At 43.8% G+C, this 22,373-nt stretch overlaps 1 protein-coding gene across 4 annotated transcripts in view; it reads right to left on the bottom strand.

Moving 5' to 3' along the window:
• Window positions 1-22,373, bottom strand: part of CCDC85C (coiled-coil domain containing 85C) — a 170,588-nt gene that overhangs the window by 35,130 nt on the left and 113,085 nt on the right. For 3 of the 4 annotated variants that reach the window (XM_081864260.1, XM_081864258.1, XM_081864257.1), the window contains 2 exons: window positions 21,056-21,132; window positions 3,111-3,149 (listed from right to left, as the gene is read on the bottom strand). In XM_081864260.1, coding sequence (XP_081720386.1) covers window positions 3,111-3,149; window positions 21,056-21,132 — 116 coding nt within the window. The remainder of the gene's footprint in view (window positions 1-3,110; window positions 3,150-21,055; window positions 21,133-22,373) is intronic. The other variant, XM_081864259.1, reaches the window with a different exon arrangement.

The following is a 22,373-nucleotide window of genomic DNA, read 5'->3' as shown; positions in this document are numbered from 1 at the left end:
CCTAAGGAAAAAACAACAACCCATAATTTGATCGCAACGAACTGTTCTGGCGCTGTTTCTCTTTTTCAAAAAATACTCTTCTTAAGCTAGAGAAGGACAAGTTCAAGAACATTGTATGCCCAACCAAAACTTATTTTACAAAAGGTTATCTATCATCTTGTCGTCTTGGGAATCAACACAATGATACCCAACAACTTTCATTTGTTGAGTTAACAATCATTGCATTAGAGTCTTCGCAAAATGGAATGGCCAACTGTTCTCAGTGAGACTGTTTTGTCGCCTTGATATTGTTGTGTCCCTCCTGGGTGATTTAAAAGTGGGGAAGCCCACAACGCTCCCCAAACCCACCCTTCTCTTACTTTGATCTGTCAAGCTGCCATTTGATGGTCTGACTTGCAAGGGAAACAGAATGAACATCAATCTTGTCAAGTGCCGTGCCGTTAGAAAGTTTCCTCCTAATGATAATGTGCATGTCTGGAGTTTTTAGTTATTGTCAGTCAAATCGGTAGTTGAGAAGGAGGCACTGGGATGACGCACAATAACAGAATGCAATGCTACCAATAGCATCGCAGATTGCAGGCTTCCCAGTGGGTCGTAATTTTCAGACGTCAAACTGTAAGCCTCGTGCTTCGTCTGGTTTTCGGTGACTGATGCTGACCAAAAGAGACAGCAGATTGTATTTTATATTCAGACCGACAGCGAGCAAGGGGAAGGGAGATTCACAGCCACTGTAGCTGCTGAGAGGCCAGAACTCAGCAGAGGAGCATACGCTCTGCGTGCAGAATGTCTCATGTTTAGTTCCCAGCACCTCCTGTAAAAGAATCTCAGATACCGTAGCTAAGAATACTGTTGGATGATACCCAATTGTGGACTCCCACAAACACAGTGGAAATCTAGTTCCACAGCTGGGACTTCCCCTCCCTCTTCTTCCCTCTGCAACCCCATGTGCCCTCCCAAATTCTGCTCCTGAGGACTGGAGGACTGCCTGGAGGAGAATGGAGGACTTGGGATGCTGCAGGGGAGAAAGAAGAGAAAGGGGAAGCCCTATCATATCCGCTAACATGACCGCGGCTCTCACCCCATGCCTAAGATCATGGAGAGCTTCTGAAATGATTGGGCTGGTGGTTTGACTCAGCAGAAGAAGCTTCAAGCATTCACACAAATTCTGCAATAATAGTTTCCATAGCAGCACAACAGGCAGTAAATGTATGTGTTGTTCCACTTCCTTTTGAGTAAGGGGTGGAGCAGCTGTGCCCCCTTCCATATGCCAGCGTGGCAAATAGGGAAAATGGGAGCCAAAGTCTGAAAAAATGGGGAGGACCAACCCAGTTTTAAATCATAAGTTGCCTTAATCGTGACTCATGGAAAGGAGGGATATAAAGTTAGAAAATAATGACAGAGAAGAAATAATGTTATTAAGCCATACGGGGCTTACAACAGCCAAAACAAAACAAAAAGGCTTGAAAGATTAAGAATCATCACCACCAACATCCTCATCAAAAATAAGCATATTGAAAGGATAGTTATTTGAAAGAGTGAAACATACAGACAGGCCATTGACTTATACATATCCAAATATTTTGAATTTTCAGTTCCAACTTTTAAATCTTAAGAAGAATTTCAAAATCTCAAAAAAGTTTTATACAAATTATTTCGCACCTCCAACAAACAATTCACCCCTTTAAAGCCAACTTCTTCATATATGAGATAATTAAATGGAATATGTCTAGAAATCTGATTAGTAAATGAATAAACGTAATATTGATTGCTGGTTTTATTTTGCTCTTTTAATTGTGTGCCGCTTCCATGATTTGTTTAAAGGAAGTGGCATATAAGTGGACAAATGACAGAGCAGAGATCACTTTGCACATAACTTGATGCTTCACACATTAACTAGAACCCCTGGTTTGGCATTATGGGAATAATCCATTTGCCTCTACACACTACCCCCCAGCTGCTCTGCTTAATTAGCTACTTTGTGCAAACAAACCCTGATTCGCAATCCTGGTTTTCAGGGCAAACCATAGTTTGCTTGTCCAGATGGACCAGCAGTGGTGGCCAACATGATGCCTCACAGGTGTTCTGGACTCCCACCTTGCATCAGCCCCAGTCAACATGGTTAATGGTCAGGGATAATGCAAACTGCAGTCCACACTTCTGGACAGCAGGTGCATTCACACCGTACTGACATCCCTACCACCCTGCTCTTCTCCCTGCCGCCGCCACCCCGGTAAGCCACAGCCACGCCAGTCCCAGGAGGCCAGTGAGTGCTATCATCTCTCCCCACTAGCCACTCTTGTGCTCTCCACATTCATGTTCAGTTAGGTTTCAGATAACACCTAATAGGGCTTTAGAGAGGTGGGGTTATGAGAAGCAAAGCAACTGAAGGTCTTGTGAAGGATCAACAGGTTTCTAAGAAAACACACAGGCTGAAATCGTTGTGAAAGGGAACTGGGTGAAAGACCAAGACAAATTGTGTGGATTGCCAACGACATTCTATAAGTGGTCTCATGTGCAGCACACATGGGCATGGAAGACACCATCCAATGTCCTTGCAATATATTACAAACAGGTATGAAAACTAAACAAGTGAAGGATCACATCTCAGAGGAAATACATTGACGGCTGCATTTTCTTCGAACCATTAAATATTGGTACAAAATGTAACAACTAAGGTTCTTGTATTAAAAGGAGACCATGTGCTCGTCACTGATGTGAATTATTTACCACATTGGTAGATGCTTCTTTCTCCCCAAATTGTTTTGCTCATATTTAAAGTACTTCAGTTTTTGGCACTCAAAATCAGTTCTTTGTATTTGATTGATTAACAGAAGGTCTCCATCCTTCACTGGGCATAGGCAGATTGGTCAACATTAAGTGGAGAGGATTTGTTAGTATGGCCTCAGTATCAATGTATTTACCCACCATGCTGAGCATGAGTCAAACAACTGGGCATTCATTTAAAAAACTCGGGATTACTAAAAATGGAACCTGCCAACATTTGCAAGTTAGACATACGAAAGCAGCAAAGACCCATCACCGACATTGCAAGCCAAGGCTTCCCCATATCCCAGAAAGCTGAAAGCTTAAATGTCTTAAGATACGTCTACCTTAATTAAATTTCTTGGTGAACTGTTGTGACCAGCCAGCTAGGAGGGAACAAAATAATATTATACATATCAGATTATAATGAAAAGCAAAGCAATATCAAACATTCAAAAACGGCATCCTAAAAATAAGCAGCCTCCACATTTGTGTTAATCCTTCCTGCATCGAAGAAAGTTGTGGTCATGCATGAGATATGCAGTTCAATAAGCATATTGGGGGGTGGCCCTGAAATAAAAGGCCTCAGAATGTCTTATATAGGAGGTCTGAAAAGATGAGACTGGAGAAATGGATGGGCAGCACTGCCTTTTTCACAAGGGTGAAACTGAAAGAACACAGAACTCAATTAGTATAAAACTGGCATGGAAAATAAATCAAGTCCCGCAGATTTCAGCAGTCAGCAGCCTAGCTTTTCACTCTGAAAAAATGGGTTTGTGAATTAAACTGGAAGAGGTATTGCAACAGTGCGCTATTTAGAGAACTGGTGCAAATTGGAATTCGTAATTGACAGCAGAGAGATAAAGCTGTGGGGGACGCATGACAAATAGCGGGGGATCATTAATAAGGGGTTTCGCTTCAGCATGTAAAATTAACAATCATGAAAATATTTATCATCTGTGGGGAACAAGGAGCAAAAGCGGCGTGTGGCATCACGTGCTTTGTGTTCTACAGATGCAGAGAAACCGAACTGAAATACAACAAAGCCACTGACATTCCAAAAGGGCTGCCTTTCTCTTCTTCCCAGCAAAGCAAGGCAAACTGAACCTGTGCTTTCAAGGGAGGAGAGGAGACCAGGGTGTGTCAGTTGTGAGCATCCTGAAGCATGAATGGCAAACAGGATATTGAGTTAATTTTGCAAAAATACACAGCCCCTCTTCTCCCCACCCAGCTGGAATCCTCACATCTGCAGTAAAGCCCAGATCCCACTAATTTATTTGATTCACACTGACTTCTTTGGTGATACAATTTTTAAATGTTGAGTCAATGTCTTCTTTCTTCTTCTTTAGCGATCAATTGTAGACGAGTAAGATTGTCTTCCATAAACGCGGTTTTAACAGTGAGTCCATAAGTGACTGTGGAGGCCAATTCTGGATCCACACGTCCTTCCACAGTGGGGACATTGGTTTCTGAGTGGGAGTTGATTTGCCAAGCGTGCCTTCCTCTTAGCACATTTCTCCCTTGCGTCCTGAGTTTGAGTGTCTTCAAAGCCCATGACACCTTTGGTAAAGGCTGTTCTCCAACTGGAGCGCTCGCAGGCCAGTGTTTCCCAATTGTTGGTGTTTATACTACATTTTTAAAGATTTGCCTTGAGACATTCTTTAAACCTCTTTTGTTGACCACCAGCATTACCCTTTCCATTTTTAAGTTTGGAATAGAGTAGTTGCTTTGGAAGACGATCATCAGGCATCCGCACAACATGACCAGTCCAACAAAGTTGATGTTGAAGAACCATTATTTCAACACTGGTGATCTTTGCTTCTTCCAGTACACTGGTATTAGTTCGCCTGTCTTCCCAAGTGACATGTTAAAATTTCCAGAGACACCAAATGTACCCCCCCCCACCACTCTCTTCTCCCCGTTAGCATGCACACTTACTAAAGGAACCTTGTGCTCCCTTCCAGTTTTACAATTCTATGATCTGTTATCTTAAGTTGCAGCCCTTAAGTTGCAGTAGTCAATGTTGTGTCCTCCAGATGTTGTTGAACTCCAACTCCCATCTGCTGCAGCCAGCATAGTCAACGGTCAAGGATGATGGGAGTTGTAGCCCAACAAACTGGAGAGCAACATGTTGGCTATCCTGGCTATACACAATTACCTGGGAGCAAGTCCTGTCGAATAATATGTTTGGGTTTGGACTGTAAGAGACACACACTGAAATGGCATTTACGTTTACAATTATATATACTCAGCGTAGCTTTTTGCATAACAATAACTCTTAGGCTAAGAGAGAGAGAGACATTTACACCAGGAGACTGTTGCTTTACCTAAACGGGTAATATGAAGACACAGAAGATGCATGGAATCCTTCAAGGATATTTTTGCCATTGGCATAAATCCTTGAAAATTCTCATGGACTGGGTGATCCAATTGGACCACAACTACACCTTCTAAATGGAAAGCACTTTATTCCCTATCAAGTGCAGGCAGCAAGCTGGCCGTAGGGTTTGAGAATCCCCACTCAGCCACAAAGCTCACTGAGTGACCTTCGGCCAATCCTAATCTCTCAGCATAACCTCTTTGCTGCGAGGACAGTGGGGACTGCAGAGAGAACCACCATGCACATTGCCCTGAATGCTTGGTTTGCTTTCAACCATCGCTGGAACAAGTTGCTCACTCGGGAGCTCTCCGTGGTACTGAAATGACAGGCAGGATGTAAATGTAAATAATAGGAGTAGACTGTGGCTGCCGATGGCCCAGTTGCAGCACTTACATAGTTGCTTGCTAAACTGCCGGGAGCTGCATGTTTCTGAATACTAGTTGCTGGAAAACATGAGAGGGAAGAGTGCTGATGCACACAGGTCCAGCTTGCAGGCTTCTTATGGGAGCCTGTTTGGCCACTGTGAGAACAGGATGCTGGACTGAGCCAATGCCCTGATCAAGCAAAGCTATTCTTGTGCTGTTAGGTTAAACTAAAGTAACTAAGCCAACCTGCCCAGGAGAGGGCCTGTTAGTGGCACCACATGTTTGTGTGGTTTGAGGGGTGGAGTTGCATGGCAGGGCCTTCTCTGTGGTGTCTCCTAGGCTGCCCGGTGCCCTTCCCTCTTGTACTATTATTGAGTAGTCAGGATAAGACGGACCTCTGTACTCAGGCTGTTGGGTGAGTGTGTCCCCTCCTTCTATACTGCTGCGTTCTTGCTCTTGTGGTTTTCTTCAGTTTTGTGGTTTTCATTTAATTTAATGGTTTTAATTATTTTAATTTGTTATGTTTTATGTAATCTACCCTGGGACCATTCAGTGAACAAATAGAGTTTTGATTTTGATTTTTTTTTTACCCTGCAGAATTCATGCAAAGTTAGAGAAATTATGTACATTATCCTCAATTTGTATAATCTATTCAAGTTGCAGAATTTGGAATGCCTGGACACACAATTTTTTTAAAAAAAACCCAATAGTATGAGTCCACGAATACCAAAACATAAAACACAGCAGTTCAGGCTACAGCCTATTTAATATTTTACCTTATTGTGTACTAAGGAGAAGCTGAACATAGGAAATTGTGGGCTGTTTTTTTCCTCCCCTCCTCCCCGTTATGAGTCATTTGCTCGAAATTGGCCTTGTGGTTTCGTGCATTAAAATAATAACAATTTCCACCCCCACAAACAGGAGGGGGCTTGGGGGAAATAAGGAGAGATTTGCAATTTCATGTTACTTGTGGGAGATACGTGCGCGGCTTCTTGAGGATATAATTGCCACATTACAAAGCTAACAAGCACAAACTGGAAAAGGGTCCTTGAGGGAGGGAGGGGGGCACTACTGTTCATGGCTAATGAGAGGCCTATGCGAAAGAGACAAACATAACAAGTGGGAACCACAAATGGCTTCTAACATGGCTCCAAAAGAAATAATCTAGTTATTGTTGGGGGAGAAGGAAAGAGCTTACCTCCTCCTTATACCTGGCAGATCCAGATGTGATCCTAGCCTCAGGAAACATTGGCTAAGCGGCTGATTGGCTTATGTGCATGAAAACACATAGACTACTTTGCCCCCTTTCAGTGTTCACTGCATGAAAGGAGTTCCAAGTGATCAAAAAGGGGCCACATTGCTGGACCTGCCCCACACTTTCTTCAGTCCTGCTCCTATACCTTAAGGTCTATGAATAATCATAGTTTAGAGGTCCTAGGCCCTAAGGAAGTCAGATCCTCCACCAGGGCCAGGGCCTTCTCAGTGATGGCTCCGACCTGGTGGAATGCTCTGTCCCATGAGACCAGGGCCCTGCAGGATTTAACTTCCTTCCGCAGGGCCTGTAAGACAGAGCTATTCCGCCTGGCCTTTAATTTAAACTTAGCCTGATCTTTTATTCCCCTTCCTTCTCTCCCTCTCCCCTTTTTATGAAGATTACCCCCTCTGGGATCCCACAGCTAATTCTCCCCTGGTCTCCTCACTGGCCCAAATAGGACTAATTTAGCCAGCTAACCCTGGTGATCATCTAATGTTTATTGGATGGATTTCCCCCTAAATTGATTTTTGAATTCTGAATTTATTGTTATTCACGTTTTATACTGTATTTTATGCTGTTTTTTGTTGCTTCAATTAAGTGTTTTAAATTTGTTGTTAGCCACTCTGAGCCCAGTTTCTGAACCGGGAAGGGGGGGGTATAAATAATATTATTATTATTATTATTATTATTATTATTATTATTATTATTATTATTATTATTAGCGCAGATATCTGCAGCAGGAAACCCTACTATGACAAAGTCACCAGCTAAGGAGCCAGGAGAAATCCAGGTCCCTGAGCCTAATGATGGAGATTCACCTGAGGCTGACAGACAGGAGTCCCCAGAACAACCTCCAAAAGCAAAAAACTCATCGGAGCCTGAGGAACCAAATACCTCCGACAGTATTTGTGCAGTGAGCGCAACAGTAGGGAGGCCATAGAGCATAGGAGGAGTGCCCGTCTTCCGGCTAAAGGGTTGGCTATTTAATAAACTAAGCTCTCCGCAAGGGGGCACAGCCTAGGAGAGGTGGTCTGGGAGGCAGAGGCTTCAGAATACTCCGTTTGCTTTCAACCATTGCTGGAACAAGTTGCTCACTCGGGAGCTCTCCGTGGTGCTGAAATTCCTGGCTTGCCTTGCTCTGTGGGCTCCTTTGCCAGACCAGAATAGGACGTCTACAGATCTATATGCATGTAAACTTCTCTGGGAGTTGGAGCCCTTTGTCCATTAGGATTCTCTTGTAGGATTCCCCACTGCAGACGTCCATGCCAGATGGGCAGGCCCGCTACCCATGTAATAACATGGAACCTCTTCATGCAATTCATAAATCGGACATCAGGAATCACAAGACAGAGAAACCAGTAGGAGAACACTTCAATCTCCCAGGACATTCTATACAAGATCTCAAAGTAGCTGTTTTACTACAAAGGAATTTCAGAAATAGACTGGAAAGAGAAGCTGCTGAATTACAACTTATCACCAAACTTAAAACAATGGAAAAACCTGGCCTGAACAAAGACCTTGGATTCTTATCTCATTATACATGACAAAGCCATTTTTCACCTTTTCACCCCTTGCTTCCTCCTGTAAGACCTATTGCAGTCGTTAAGAGTCGTCAACAGGCTCATCACAGCTATCTGCCAATCACCCATTCCTACCACCCTTCTGAGTAATACCCCTCCCCACCTTCTCACTATATAGAAAGGTCTGGAAACTTCTGTTTCAGTGTATCTGAAGAAGTGTGCATGCACACGAAAGCTCATACCAAGAACTGACTTAGTTGGTCTTTAAGGTGCTACTGGAAGGAATTTTTTTGTTTTGTCATATGTGAAGGTGTGTGTGGGGGGGTGTTCACACAAACACCCCTCACCAACAGGGAAGTTAGGATGTGCCTGGTGACAATGACAAGTCCCTGCTGCCAAATGCCCAGCCAGTGTGGGAGGGGGCTCTACCACAAAGGGAGAGATCCAGTCAGGTGTGCACATATAACCCCTTCTCTTGCCATTTTAGCAACATAAGGGGCCTTTGACATAAGACGGGGCCTTTTCAGTGGTGGTGGCAAGTTTGTAGCAGTCACTTCCCAGGGAGGTTCAGCTGATTCCATCATTATCAGGAGGGAGCATAATAAAACACCCCTGTATTCAAAGCACTTTGAGGACCAGGCTGAACAATGTTCTGCCGGACTGGACGTTTCTACTATATCTTGCATTTTTATTATTGATCAGCTTATTTTAAGGGTGGGAAATCCTTTTTCCAGCCTGGGGGCGACACCCCCTTGTGCACAGTATTTCAGGGGTCATGTGCGAGGGTTGGGCTGGCCCAGAGGTAGAAGTGGGTGTGATTCTAATGGTCGCATAGGAGGTTACATTCCAGCCATGCAAAAGTCAGGGGTTTGCACACATTCCTCCATCCAGGCAAGCAAGGGGCTTTGTCCCAGTTCAAGGCCACATTCCAGCCAGGCAAAAGCACTCAAGGTGGATGCACAGCAGGGCTGGTGAAGGCCTGGAGAGAGTCCCAAGGGCCAAATAATAGAGGTCCGGTCCACAGGGCTGGAAGTTCCTCGCTCACAGCTTATACTGTGCTTTAATTGCTTGTTTTAATTGCATCCATGATTGGAGGGAGCAGGTGCTGCTATTAGCTGCCTCCTGGGTCCCTAAAGGATATAAATATAAATATTTTAGAAATATACATAGGGGTGTGTGCGAGAGTCTGGATGTGTTTGTCTGTGTGTACGTGCATGTGAATAAATACGTACGTAATTATGTGTTACATATCTGCTGCGTGCGAGAATGGATGTGGGTGCATGTGTTATTTCTGATAGGTATGGATAGGTAAAGGTAAAGGACCCCTGGAAGGCTAAGTCCAGTTAAAGGCAACTATGGGGTTGACTAAACCGCTTTTGGAGCAATGGAACACCCTGACGGAAACCAGAGTGCATGAAAACACCGTTTATGTTACTGCCATAGCGGTACCTATTTATCTACTTGCACTGGTGTGCTTTCAAGCTGCTAGGCTAGCAGGAGCTGGGACAGAGCAATATGAGCTCTCCCCGTTGTAGGGATTCGAACTGCTGACCTATTGGCAAGCTCAAGAGGCTCAGTGGTTTAGACCACAGTGCCACCTGCATCCCAGCTGGCAGAAATGCATGTAGAGAGCTGGTCCACTCACTGCTGACATCTAGCCTCCAAGTCAGCCCTGAAGAAATGAGGTCTTTGGTCCTTATCCTTGCTGTAGCACCTTAAAAACTTAACGAATGCATCATGACGTAAGATGGGAATATCCCTTCATGCATCTGATGAAGCCTCTGTAGACTAATGCAATGCTTCTTAGCTTTTAAGCTGCTACAGGACTCTATGTCTCATTTTAGCTGTGTTGGACTGACACGGCAGGAAGTTTTTTCCCACGGTGGAAGTTACTTGCATGACATGCAACCTGCTAATGAGTCAAGCCTCACACAGAGGGTTGAGCAGGAGAGCAAGAGGTGGCAGGTGGCAAGTTCAGCGCACTAAGCCAGAGGCAAAAAAGAAAAAAGAAGAGTCGTGCAACTTGAATCCACAAAATGCAAAAATGCGAATCCCACCAAGTCCTAGCTCTCAGATCTGTTAAAAGCACTGCAGGACATGGCACTCAAAGCTTTGATGGAAACCCTTTCATCATCTGGGTGACAAACTTTCTTCCTATTCCCATCTTGCTGACTTGCCATTGAAATGTGAGCTCCACTGAAATCTGGGCTTTTTTTCCGGGTCAGAGACAACCAATGAATGTGGAGGCAATCTCTGACCTGGAAAATCCTCTGGGAATGCTGGTTCTGAACAGAGGCTAGAAGCACGCACTGATATTTTGACAGCCGATCCCCTTATTGAGCATGGGAGCAATGTCGAGCGCATGGAACCGAAACTGAGGGGCCGAAAACGTATGGACTTGTTTCAGAAGAAACAAGCAAGAATTACTGTATTTTTCGCTCTATAAGATGCACTTTTTCCCTCCTAAAAAGTAAGGGGAAATGTGTACGTGTGTTATGGAGCGAATGCAGGCTGCGCAGCTATCGCTGAAGCCAGAAGAGCAAGAGGGATCGGTGCACACCGATCCCTCTTGCTCTCCTGGCTTCAGCGAAAGCCCCGCAAAGCCTCCTGGGTGCAGCCGGAGCGCTCCTGACTCTTCGCTCAAGAGGCATTGCATTGCTTTCTTGTTTCTTGTTTTCCTCCTCTAAAAACTAGCTGTGTCTTATGGTCGGGTGCATCTTATAGAGTGAAAAATACGGTACACGCCTTCCTTCAAGTCTTGATTTTGAGCTTAGAGAAGCTTGAAACCTTATGCAAAAAGTGCAGGACGCAGTCACAATTCTGTACGTGTTGGCGGAGGGAAATGGCCCACCACACAAATTGCCCAGTGATCACTACTGTTCAGTACAGTGGTTGTACAACCAGGCTCCAAACTCTCCTTAAGAGCGGAGCAGACCTTATTTTACTGCACAGGTGAGGAATCTGGAGCCCAGGGCCAAATGAGGACATACATGTCTCTCTATCTGAGCTTTGTCACTTTCTGCAGACAACAGCCACCACTCCCATGCCTTGGACCCTGGAACACTTTTGCTTGGCTGCAATGGGTTTCTTGAACTGTAGTATTTTTCTCTTGCTTTTCTGGATAGAGAGCAGAGAGGGACTCAGGGATGTGTGCAGAAAGTTACCAACTGTACAGAGGGAAAATTCAGTGTCATTGCTCCACTCACTTCAGCCTCTTAGCTCACCCACCACTGACATGTGACCCCCACCTCTCAGAATGGAATGACCTGGGTGGATTTTGGACCTTGGGCTGAGAAAATTCCCCACCCCTGTTTCACTAGGCCACAGTTTCTCCCATCATGTTACCTAGGATAGGATAGTTATGTTGGTGGCCTGGGAACGGCTCTGGAGATTTTTATTGAAGTGTGTGTGTGTGTGTGTGTGTGTGTGTTGCACAGGTTCACTTTGTTAAGGTGACAAGAAGGTGTGAAATCAATTTTTAAGGTTTCTTGATCCGACACCCAGCAAGTTTACAGCAAACAATGTGTGTGTGACATCTGATGTTAGCCATACTCAGAATAAAACCACTGCTTTCAATGGACTTGCTGTAAGCATCTTAAATCCATAGATATGAATTGGTCTGTTCCCAGCATTTCTTCATAGTCTATCACCCCCATGATTCCAGGACTTTGGTGCTACTGTTTCCTGACAAAGTTCTGGCAGGTGCATCATGGGAAAGACTCGCCTTCTGTCATGACCAGAGGGTATCAAAATTTAAAGATGCAAAATGTCCCATCTTTCATTTGCATTGCTATTACTGAATGTTCAGAGTGGCTCAGGCAGGCCATGAGACTCTTAACCTCAGGGTCATGGTTTCAAGCAAAAATAATCCTGCATTGCAGGTGGGTGGACTGGATGATAACCGTTGTGGTCCCTCCCAACTCTACAAATCCATGGTTGTATGATTCTAACAGCACTTTCTTGTATCTCTCTAACACCAGCAATATCTAAGTGGAGGTCCCAGGTCACAAGGTGAGATTGGTCTCAACTAGGGCCAGGGCCTTTTCAGTACTGGCCCCGACTTGGTGGAACGCTCTGTCACAAGAGACTAGGGCCCTTCGGGACTTGACATCTTTCCGCAGGGCCAGCAAGTCAGAGCTGTTCCGCCTGGCCTTTGGTTTGGACTCATTCTGACCCTTATGTTTCCCTCCCCTTACAGTTTTGATGTATGGGCTACTTTTAAAATGAGGCTGCATTTTAAATTGCATTTTAACCTGTATTTTAAATTGTCCCCCCCCCATTACGTTTTTACTGTAATTTTATTGGTGTTAGCTGCCCTCTGGCAGGGAGGGCAGGGTATAAATAAATTTATTATTATTATTATTATTATTATTATTATTATTATTATTAATAATAATTTGCTGTCCTTTAAATTTGCTGTCCCACAAGTTCGCTTATTTATTTTACAATGACAAACATGACACTCCCCAAATCTGTGGCTGGAAATGGTCCTTGCGCTGAACATCATGGGACACCGGATACTGCCCTACGGTGAGGAGGCAGGATACTATTGGTCGATGCAGCTTAGTACCGACTGTGCTGATTGGCAGTGGCTCTCCAAGATTTTATACAGGGTTCTTCCCTACCTGGAGACACTGGGACCTGAACCTGTGACCTTCTGCAATGCAGCACGTGTGTTCTACCAGTGAGCTATGGCCCCTTGCCAGTAGCGATGTAAAGCCCCCAGCAGAATGGGAAGCCTGGCCTTGTTTCTCAACCTGCAAGGTGGGAACTACAGGGAGCAACGGAAGAGAAAAACCACAGATAGCGACGTGCATTTTATAGTTCTAAAGAATGAAATTTGCTGTGACTCATCTGCGATTTCTCCCCGAATTGAACATGACAAACCAGTGAGGTAAACGCGTTAGCACAATACTATTTTTAGATGTCTTCCTGCGCAGGACTGAGCTGCACAGATAAAGGGCTCAGTCCACAAAACCAGGCTGCTCTGCGGCTGCTGCCTCTGCTTAACGGGGTTTTCTGCAATCTTCAGTAGGAATACATGAAGAACGGACAGCAGTCGTGCACCGTCATGTGAAAGCAGCATGCTTTAGACTTAGTCTGCACAAATGAATTCAGGGTCAGAATTCTGATTCATATTTTGCTATCCCACCCAACCGCTCTTGTGCAATAGAAACAGTCCAGGGGAACCCAGAAGTCATCTAGTCCAACTCCCTGCAATTCAGGAATATCAACTGAAACTTCCAGCACAGATGAGCATTTTGGTCAGGTGTCAGGCTTTAAATTAAATAGAAAAAAAAACCAAAATAATGGTTAAAAATTTAGATCAAGAAGTGATAGAAGAAATACAGCAACAAACAGAAATGAAAGTGGTTAAAAAAGTAAAATATTTAGGGATTACGTTAACTCCTAGGAATATTGACTTATTTCAAAACAACTATGTACCTACTTGGAACAAAATCAAATGTGATTTAGATGTATGGACAAGGATGAGACTATCGTTATGGGGAAGAATTGCAACGATAAAAATGAGTGTGCTACCGAAAATGTTGTTTTTGTTTCAAACAATACCAATAATTAAAGGTGTGAAAATATTTAAAGAATGGCAAAGAACAGTGTCAAGATATATCTGGCAGGGCAAAAAGCCCAGAATTAAATTTAAGATATTGACAGATGTAAAAGAAAGAGGAGGCTTTGCCCTGCCAGATTTAAAGTTATATTATGAAGCTTCTTGTCTTTGCTGGTTAAAAGAATGGATAAAATTAGAGAACACAGAATTGTTGGACTTAGAAGGATATGACAATAGATTTGGGTGGCATGCGTATTTATGGTGTGATAAGAACAGAGTGCATAAAGGTTTTGGAAATCATATTTTTAGAGGAACGTTAATTGAAGTGTGGAATAGGTACAAAAATCTATTAGAGCCTAAAACTCCAATGTGGCTATCGCCATTGGAAATAATGAGTACGAAAAAAGTCAATATGACAGGGAATTGGGCCACATATGAAAATTTGATAATTAAAGAAGGAGATAAGTGGAATCTGAAACCATATGAAGAGGTTAAAGAAAAGGTGAATGTTTGGTTGCAATATTACCAATTGAATGCAATGTTTAAAAAAGAGATGCGAGAAAAAGGTTTCTTAGGGAAAAAATCGAGGTTTCATCAAGAAATCTTGAATAGTGATGTAAAAATATTGTCAAAAATGTATAAATTATTACTTTAATGGCACACAAAAGATGAATAAGTAAAAACGGTTATGATTCAATGGGCCAAAGATTTTGGTTACAATATACAATTAGAGGAGTGGATTAAACTTTGGAAAGAGGGAATGAAATTCACCGCATGTACTACGATAAAAGAAAATGTTATGAAAATGATATACAGATGGTATATAACTCCTGTGAAACTTGGAAAGATGTTTAAAGTTAGTAATAAATGCTGGAAGTGTCAAGAGAAAGAAGGGACATTTTATCACATGTGGTGGGAATGTAAGAAAGTGAAATGCTTTTGGGAAATGATTTATAATGAGATGAAAAAAATGTTGAGATATACTTTTGTAAAGAAACCAGAAGCATTTTTACTTGGTATAGTAGGGAATGATGTTGAAAAGAAAGATGTGAAGTTATTTAGATATGCAGTAACAGCAGCCAGAATTTTGTTGGCCCAAAGGTGGAAACAGGAAGAAATGCCAACGAGGGAAGAATGGAGAATGAAACTGATGGAGTATGCAGAAATGGACAAATTAACTGGGAAAATTTGAAACCAACGCGATCAGAGATTCACCGAGGACTGGAACAAATTTACAGAGTATATGAAAACTGTGTGTGATCAGGAAATAACGCTTGTTGGATTTCAAGAAGCTCTGTGAAAAAATAAATTGGAATGTCGCTTAAAAGAGAAGATAAAATAGGGATTGTCAAAGTGCAACATAAATGTATGAAATGTGAGAAGTTGTGATAAATATGAAAATTGTCAGATAGGCTGATGGAAGTCAAAAAGAATGTATAAGTTAAATTGGATGTTTAATTATAAATGGATTGGTTATTGGAAATTTGAATAAAAATTAATTTCAAAAAAAAAAAAAGAAACAGTCCAGGGGAACCCAGAAGTCATCTAGTCCAACTCCCTGCAATTCAGGAATATCAACTGAAACTTCCAGCACAGATGGCCATCCAACCTCTGCTTAAAAACCTCAGGATTTCCTGATGTTTAGTCGGAATCTCCTTTCTTGCAGCTTGAAGCCACTGGTTCGAGTCCGACCCTCCGGAGCAGGAGAAAACAAGCTTGCTCCATCCACCATGTGACAGCCCTTGAGATATTTGAAGATGGCTTCATATCTCCTCTCATTCTCCTCTTTTCCAGGCTAAACATACCCAGCTCCTTCAACTGTTCCTCATAAGGCTTGGTTTCCAGACCTTGACCATCTTGGCTGCCAGCTTGTCAACATCCTTCTTAAACTGTGGTGCCCAGAATTGGAAACAGTATTCCAGATGTGGTCTGACCAAGGCAGAATAGAGTAGTACTATTACTTCCCTCACTATACTTCTGTTGATGCAGCCTAGAATAGCATTAGCTTTTTCTCCCTGCTGCATCATACTGTTGACTGATGTTAGGTTTGTGGTCCACCAAGACCCTTAGAACCTTTTCACATGTACTGCTAGTAAGTCAGGTGTCCCCCATCCTATATTTCCCCAGACCCTAGACTGTAATGCTGCCTTTCTCAACCTGTGGGTCTCCAGATATTGTTGAACTACAACTCCCATCACCCCTAGCTAGCAAGGCCAGAGCTCAGGGGTGATGGGAGCTGTAGTCCAAGAACATCTGGGGACCCACAGGTTGAGAACCGCTGTGCAATGTATGTCATGAACGAAGTTGCTATCTAAACTGCAGTTAATATCAATGTAGTGAAAGCTCTTGTGATCTGGGCACCAGATTTTAAAAGGAAATTGGATAACTCCATGGAGGATGAGGCAGTAAAATGCTACCACGAGGGCTCCAAACTGCCTCCAGTATTGAAGACAATATGCCTCTGAATATCACTTACTTAGGTAAAGGTAAAGGGACCCCTGACCATTAGGTCCAGTCGTGACCGACTCTGGGGTTGTGGCGCTCATCTCGCTTTATTGGCCGAGGGAGCCGGCGTACAGCTCATGTGGTCATGTGGCCAGCATGACTAAGCTGCTTCTGACAAACCAGAGCAGCACACAGAAACGCCATTTACCTTCCTGCCGGAGCGGTACCTATTTATCTACTTGCACTTTGATGTGCTTTCGAACTGCTAGGTTGGCAGGAGCAGGGACCGAGCAACGGGAGCTCACCCCGTCACGGGGATTCAAACCACCGACCTTCTGATCAGCAAGACCTAGGCTCTGTGGTTTAACCCACAGAGCCACCCGCGTCCCTATCACTTACTTACTGGGGAGCAAAAGCGAGGAGAGTGCTCTTGCACTCAAACCTTGCTTGCAGGCTTTCCATACAAATCTGGTTGGCCCGTTTGCGAACAAGATGCTGGACTAGATTTGGTCTGACGCTGCAGGACTCTTATTACATTTTCATCTATCCTTCTGAGCCCTGCCTGTTAATAACATATATGGAGTTGATGTTTGGCTTTGACTGTTCCTAGATTAGAAGCCAGCACAAACAAGAGATCGAGAAAGAGAGACAGAGAGAGATGAGTTCTGTTAATCAGCCTTTCTCAACCTGTGGGTCCCCAGATGTTGTTGAACTACAACTCCCATCACCCCTAGCTAGCAAGGCCAGAGCTCAGGGATGATGGGAGTTGTAGTCCAACAACATCTAGGGACCCACAGGTTGAGAACCGCTGTGTTAGATGGTTTTCTTCAAAGCTGACAAATTTCCCCTGGAATAGCTGGATGCTCACAAGATCACCGGCTGAACCGGAGCCTGATCCCAGCACGTTTTTACCCTTGAATGCTGACACTCAGTGACTTTTGGTAAGTTCGCTGGTAGGAAGTTGTGAGACAAGACCCCCCTGAGTGATGAAATCTGAGGTCCTAACAAATGCCCATGCATTAAGAGATTAGTGACTCGCTGGTGATTATGGAAAGCTACCTGGCATCTTTCCATCTTCTAAACACAGGAGCAAAATACTGCTTCATCTAAGGAAATTTGAACTTTCAGCTGAAAACTATACTGCAAGCTTTTTGTTTTTTTTAAAAAAGTGTTCCTGTTGCAAATAACCCCCAACCCCTGAAAGACCCTTTGCTACCAGAAGCCGCTCTCAGGAACAAGTCACTTGACCCGCTCAGTTGATGCTCTGTGATGCGTCAAGGCTCCCATTGTGTCTCCTTGAGAAGAGAGCGAAATTAAGTTAGCAAAGGATTTCTCAATGCACCTCGTCATTCCACACTTCGTGACATCTCGGCAGTCTTTCAACACATGAGAAGGCAGAATGCTAGTCTCGTGTGAATAGAAGGATACATTCCAGAGGTTCCTTTGAACTCGCCATGCCTGTTGTTAGAGATACTGTTGATGCACATTTGTCAGGCTATCCGTTTTAGATCTGCATGCTTTTAATTATTTGGGAGTGGGGTAATTATTATTTTCATAACGAGACCAACTACAAAGCCCCTTCTTTTCTAGACGGGGTTCGTTCAAATTTCTTTGATTTCTCAAGGATGGAATCTGGGGCCTGACCAACCTTTTAAAAGGTGTTATTTTAAAGAGTGGTCCCAGCCTACCTACTTATTATTGGAATTCCCCCCTTTTAATTGTGTTAGGTTAACCGAAAACAAGTGTGCTGGCAGGGGCTGATGGGAGTTGAAGTCCAACAACATTGGAGGGCAACAGGTTGGCCAAGGCTCTAGGGCTAGGCGGAAGAAAACAAATTTGCTCCATTGTCTATGTGACAATCTGTGTCAGCAAAGGTCTCCACCCCCCCCCCCCCAGTCTGCCATGGCTTGAAATTGTTAATCAGCCTTTTTGTTTTCTGGGTTTGTTTTTTTAGAGTGCTTTAACACAAAAGCTTTTGAATGCTTTTGATGCTTTTGAATTATGGTGCTAGAGGAGACTCTTGAGAGTCCCATGGACTGCAAGAAGATCAAACCTATCCATTCTGAAGGAAATCAGCCCTGAGTGCTCACTGGAAGGACAGATCCTGAAGCTGAGACTCCAATACTTTGGCCACCTCATGAGAAGAGAAGACTTCCTGGAGAAGACCCTGATGGTGGGAAAGATGGAGGGCACAAGGAGAAGGGGACGACAGAGGACGAGATGGTTGGACAGTGTTCTCGAAGCTACCAGCATGAGTTTGACCAAACTGCGGGAGGCAGTGGAAGACAGGAGTGCCTGGCGTGCTCTGGTCCATGGGATCACAGAGTCAGACACGACTAAACAACTAAACAACAACAACACAAAAGGCCAGATTTGGTGTAAAATAAATAAATAAACAAGCAAATTTGCTAAATTTCAACCAGAACATTTCTTCAGTGGTTCCCTAATCTCAGAGGCCCAATTGCAGAACGAACATCACCTGCTATGGAGAAGAACAGGGAAAATTGCTGCTTGCTTGTTTTTTTAAATGCCCGTGCACTTTTCAACTATAGTTATTGATCCTGCTTTTGACCTCGTATATATGTTTAAAAAGGAGGGGGGCAAACAGATAAAGTACCCTCTGGTGTTTTTTTGTGCAGCACACACAAAGCAGGAAGAAGTCAGGCCAAGGGCATATTGAAAAGGGAGCCAGTCACCACGATCCGATCCATGGCTTGTTGCCTGGCAACAAGCCACACTGCCAAAAGAGCCCATCTACTTATTTTTTTTATTTTAGTGATAATAACTTGGCTTCCTTGAAATAAAAAATAAAAGCATCTGACAATAATTACTACTGGAACACGTGACTCAGATTTTCAAAGTTCCAGGCTAAAACTACCCATCAGCCCCTGCATTTCAGCACACTGCAAGAACTATACATGCCAACATCCCACAGATTATTTGGGGAGTAAGCACAATTAATCGCAATAGGACTTCATTCTGTTCTTAACCTGAAACTGTTCTTAACCTGAGGTACCACTTTAGCTAATGGGGCCTCCTGCTGCTGCCACGCCGCCACGCGATTTCTGTTCTCATCCTGAAGCAAAGTTCTTAACCCAAGCTACTACTTCCGGGTTAGCGGAGTCTGTAACCTGAAGCATCTGTAACCCGAGGTACCACTGTACTTCTATCAGATCTCAGAAGGCTGGAAGAAGCACCCTAAGCCTTGGGTGATTCAGTGCCACTTCAAGAAGATAGCTTTGGGCTCTGTGGAGCAATGATCTGACCTAGCATAAGGAGGTTTCCCATGTCCCTTTGGTCATGGATGTGCCACATAAAAACATTACAAGCCTTGGACTCCTCTGTGGTGCGATGGGGATTTCTTTTCGTCATTTCAGATAGCTGTCTCCTCCATTTACACCTCATTATCTCCGAGGCAGATTACATTAAAATAAAAATTGGCTATATTCAATCTGGCGTAGTGACATACTTAAAGCACAGAACTGATAAAATGAAACATTAAAATATAGCATTATAACTTTAAAATAAGGATTAAAACTAATAGGAAAAAGTGGGGACATTCATAGCAATTGTGGAGGGTTTCCTCTGTGGGTGACTCAGATGACAAATATTTTGCCTTTGAGGCATCTGAAGTGGCAGGGGGTTCTGGGGAGGATCTTAAAGGGGGGGGAAGGTTTATATAGTGAGACATGTTCCTAAGATACGCAGATCCCAGCCAGTTCAATGCTTTAAAATTTAAGAGACAGCCACAACCCTTGCTTCAAAACAATGTGTTATACAATATACTCACTCCAGAGGAGCAAGAAGTTACCGTATTTTTTGCTCTATAAGACTCACTTTTTCCCTCCTAAAAAGTAAAGGGAAATGTGTGTGCGTCTTATGGAGCGAACGCAGGCTGCGCAGCTATCCCAGAAGCCAGAACAGCAAGAGGGATTGCTGCTTTCACTGTGCAAGCGATCCCTCTTGCTGTTCTGGCTTCTGAGATTCAGAATATTTTTTTTCTTGTTTTCCTCCTCCAAAAACTAGGTGCGTCTTGTAGAGCGAAAAATACGGTAGTTTCATACTTAACTGGAACAGATGTGGGGAACCCTTGCCCCCAGATGTTGCTGAACTACAATTCCCATCATCCCCAGACACAGGCCTGATGGGAGTTGTAGTTCAGCAACATCTGGAGGTCCCAAGGTCCCCCACTCCTGATCTAGAACATAGTACAGCAGCAAGCAGAGCCAGGCCTAACTGAGTGAAGCAACTGCCTCAAGTGGAAAATGTGGAGATAGTGGGGGGCAGCAGGGAAAGCCCCCTGCTGTCCTCCTCAGCACCTTGGCTGACGGAGCTTTGGACCTCCATTAGCAAGAGTGGGGTGGAGGACACTCTCCCGTTTCCAGTACTGAAATAATATTCAGCTGCCAGCCCATATAGCTTCTGGGATGTGGGTGCTGTTCCCTTATCTCTCTCCTTCTCCCTCCCACCTCATTTCTTTGGGTTGCATGGCCCTATCTCTGGTCTAAATAATGTTGTTGTTGTTATTATTATTATTAATAATAATAACCATAATGTGAAAACAGATTAACAGTTTTCAATTTCAGAGTTTCAAAATTCAGTTTATGCTTAGCGAAGCAAGGAAGCTGGTCGGATCTTCTGTCAGCCAGTGAAGGTACGTTCCCGTCAAAATTCAGGCCCCTCTTGGTCCACACCCGCCTTTGCTCCGCCAGAAGGGGGAACCAGGGTAGCGACATATGCTTACGAAAGCCCACCTACCTGAGAGAGAAGTTTATTGTCGTCCTCTAGCAGTTTGACTTTTGTTTCAAGTTGTCTGATGTAGTTAGAAGATGAATCTTTAAAGGGAGGAAAGGAGAGAGAGAGAGAGAGGCAAAAATGAGAGATTAACCTTCCTAGGAGATAGTGCTTTAAAGTCAAGCAAGATAGCTTCACAATTAGACTAATGTTTCCTCTCAGCAGAAGAAGAAAGGTCAAGACAAGAACTGAAGAACAATGCCCAGGGGAACAAAGCGGGCATTTCACAGTTTGAATCCATTAATACAACAAAGACCACACACACACACATAGAACAGAAGCAAAACCAGGAGCAGAAAAGGCCTCTCACAACCCTTGGAGGCTTGTGCCAGTAACAGGAGCATTTTGAGAAGCTAGGCAGAAATAATGAGGTTCGGTTCAGTCTCCTTCGAAAGCAGCAGAAGAGGAGACGTTTTAGGCATCAAAAGAGCAAGGGGACATTGGGGTGACCTTGTGCAGGCAGAAGGAGGCCGTCTCCTTCAAAAGAGCTGAGTTTGGGAGCAGGTGTGTGTGGGGGGGGAATGGGTTACCCCTGCTCAAAAATATCTGCTGTTTATTTTGAAGGAGTATGAAAGATTTTGCATGTAGTAAGAATAAGGGAACGAGCAAAGGCGGTTAAAAAGAATACCCAGTGTTTATGCAGTGTTTCAAGGGCATTCGCATCTCTCCACATATATAATTTTCTGTTTTAGATTTCTGCAACACTGCCTTTGAAAACTGCACAGTATAGCTGCCAGGAAACTGGGACCAGGCACCACGAGCGTGTTACGCCTATTTTCTATCATTGCCTGTGACTTTGGGTCCATTTCCAAGCCCGATTGCTGGTTTTGACCTTCAAAAGCCCTTGGGAGCTTTTTTAATTTGAAAAGCTTGTAAGAAATGAATTCTTATGCTTACATCCTGCCTTTCTTTTGTCACGGGATCAAAGGCAGCACAAATGTGATTCCCAGGCGGTCACCTAACTGAGCACACCTGTACCTGCTTAGCTTCAGCTAAGTGGTGGCCTCCCACTTATTCCCCCCCGTGGAATATGAGCTGCCCAGACCTTGAGATCATCATCCAAAGTCCTTTTCCAGGTGCTCCCCATCAACTGGGATATTGCAGATGGCTGCGAGAGAAAGGGTCTTTTCCACAGTGGCCCCCTCAGTTGTGAAAAACCCTCCGCAGATATATGTGCCCAACTGCTTTCCACTTTGTAATTTTTAAACATTATAGCATGCTGTGGTTCTGGCGACAAAGTTATATTTTCCGGTTTTCGCTTCTGATCACTTTTGTTTGTTTA

Source organism: Podarcis erhardii (assembly GCF_964252035.2).
Source record: "Podarcis erhardii genome assembly, chromosome: 1".
In the NCBI taxonomy this organism is placed as follows: Eukaryota; Metazoa; Chordata; class Lepidosauria; order Squamata; family Lacertidae; genus Podarcis; species Podarcis erhardii.
Note: the sequence above shows the minus strand (reverse complement) of the source record. Positions and strands in the feature narration are given on the sequence as shown.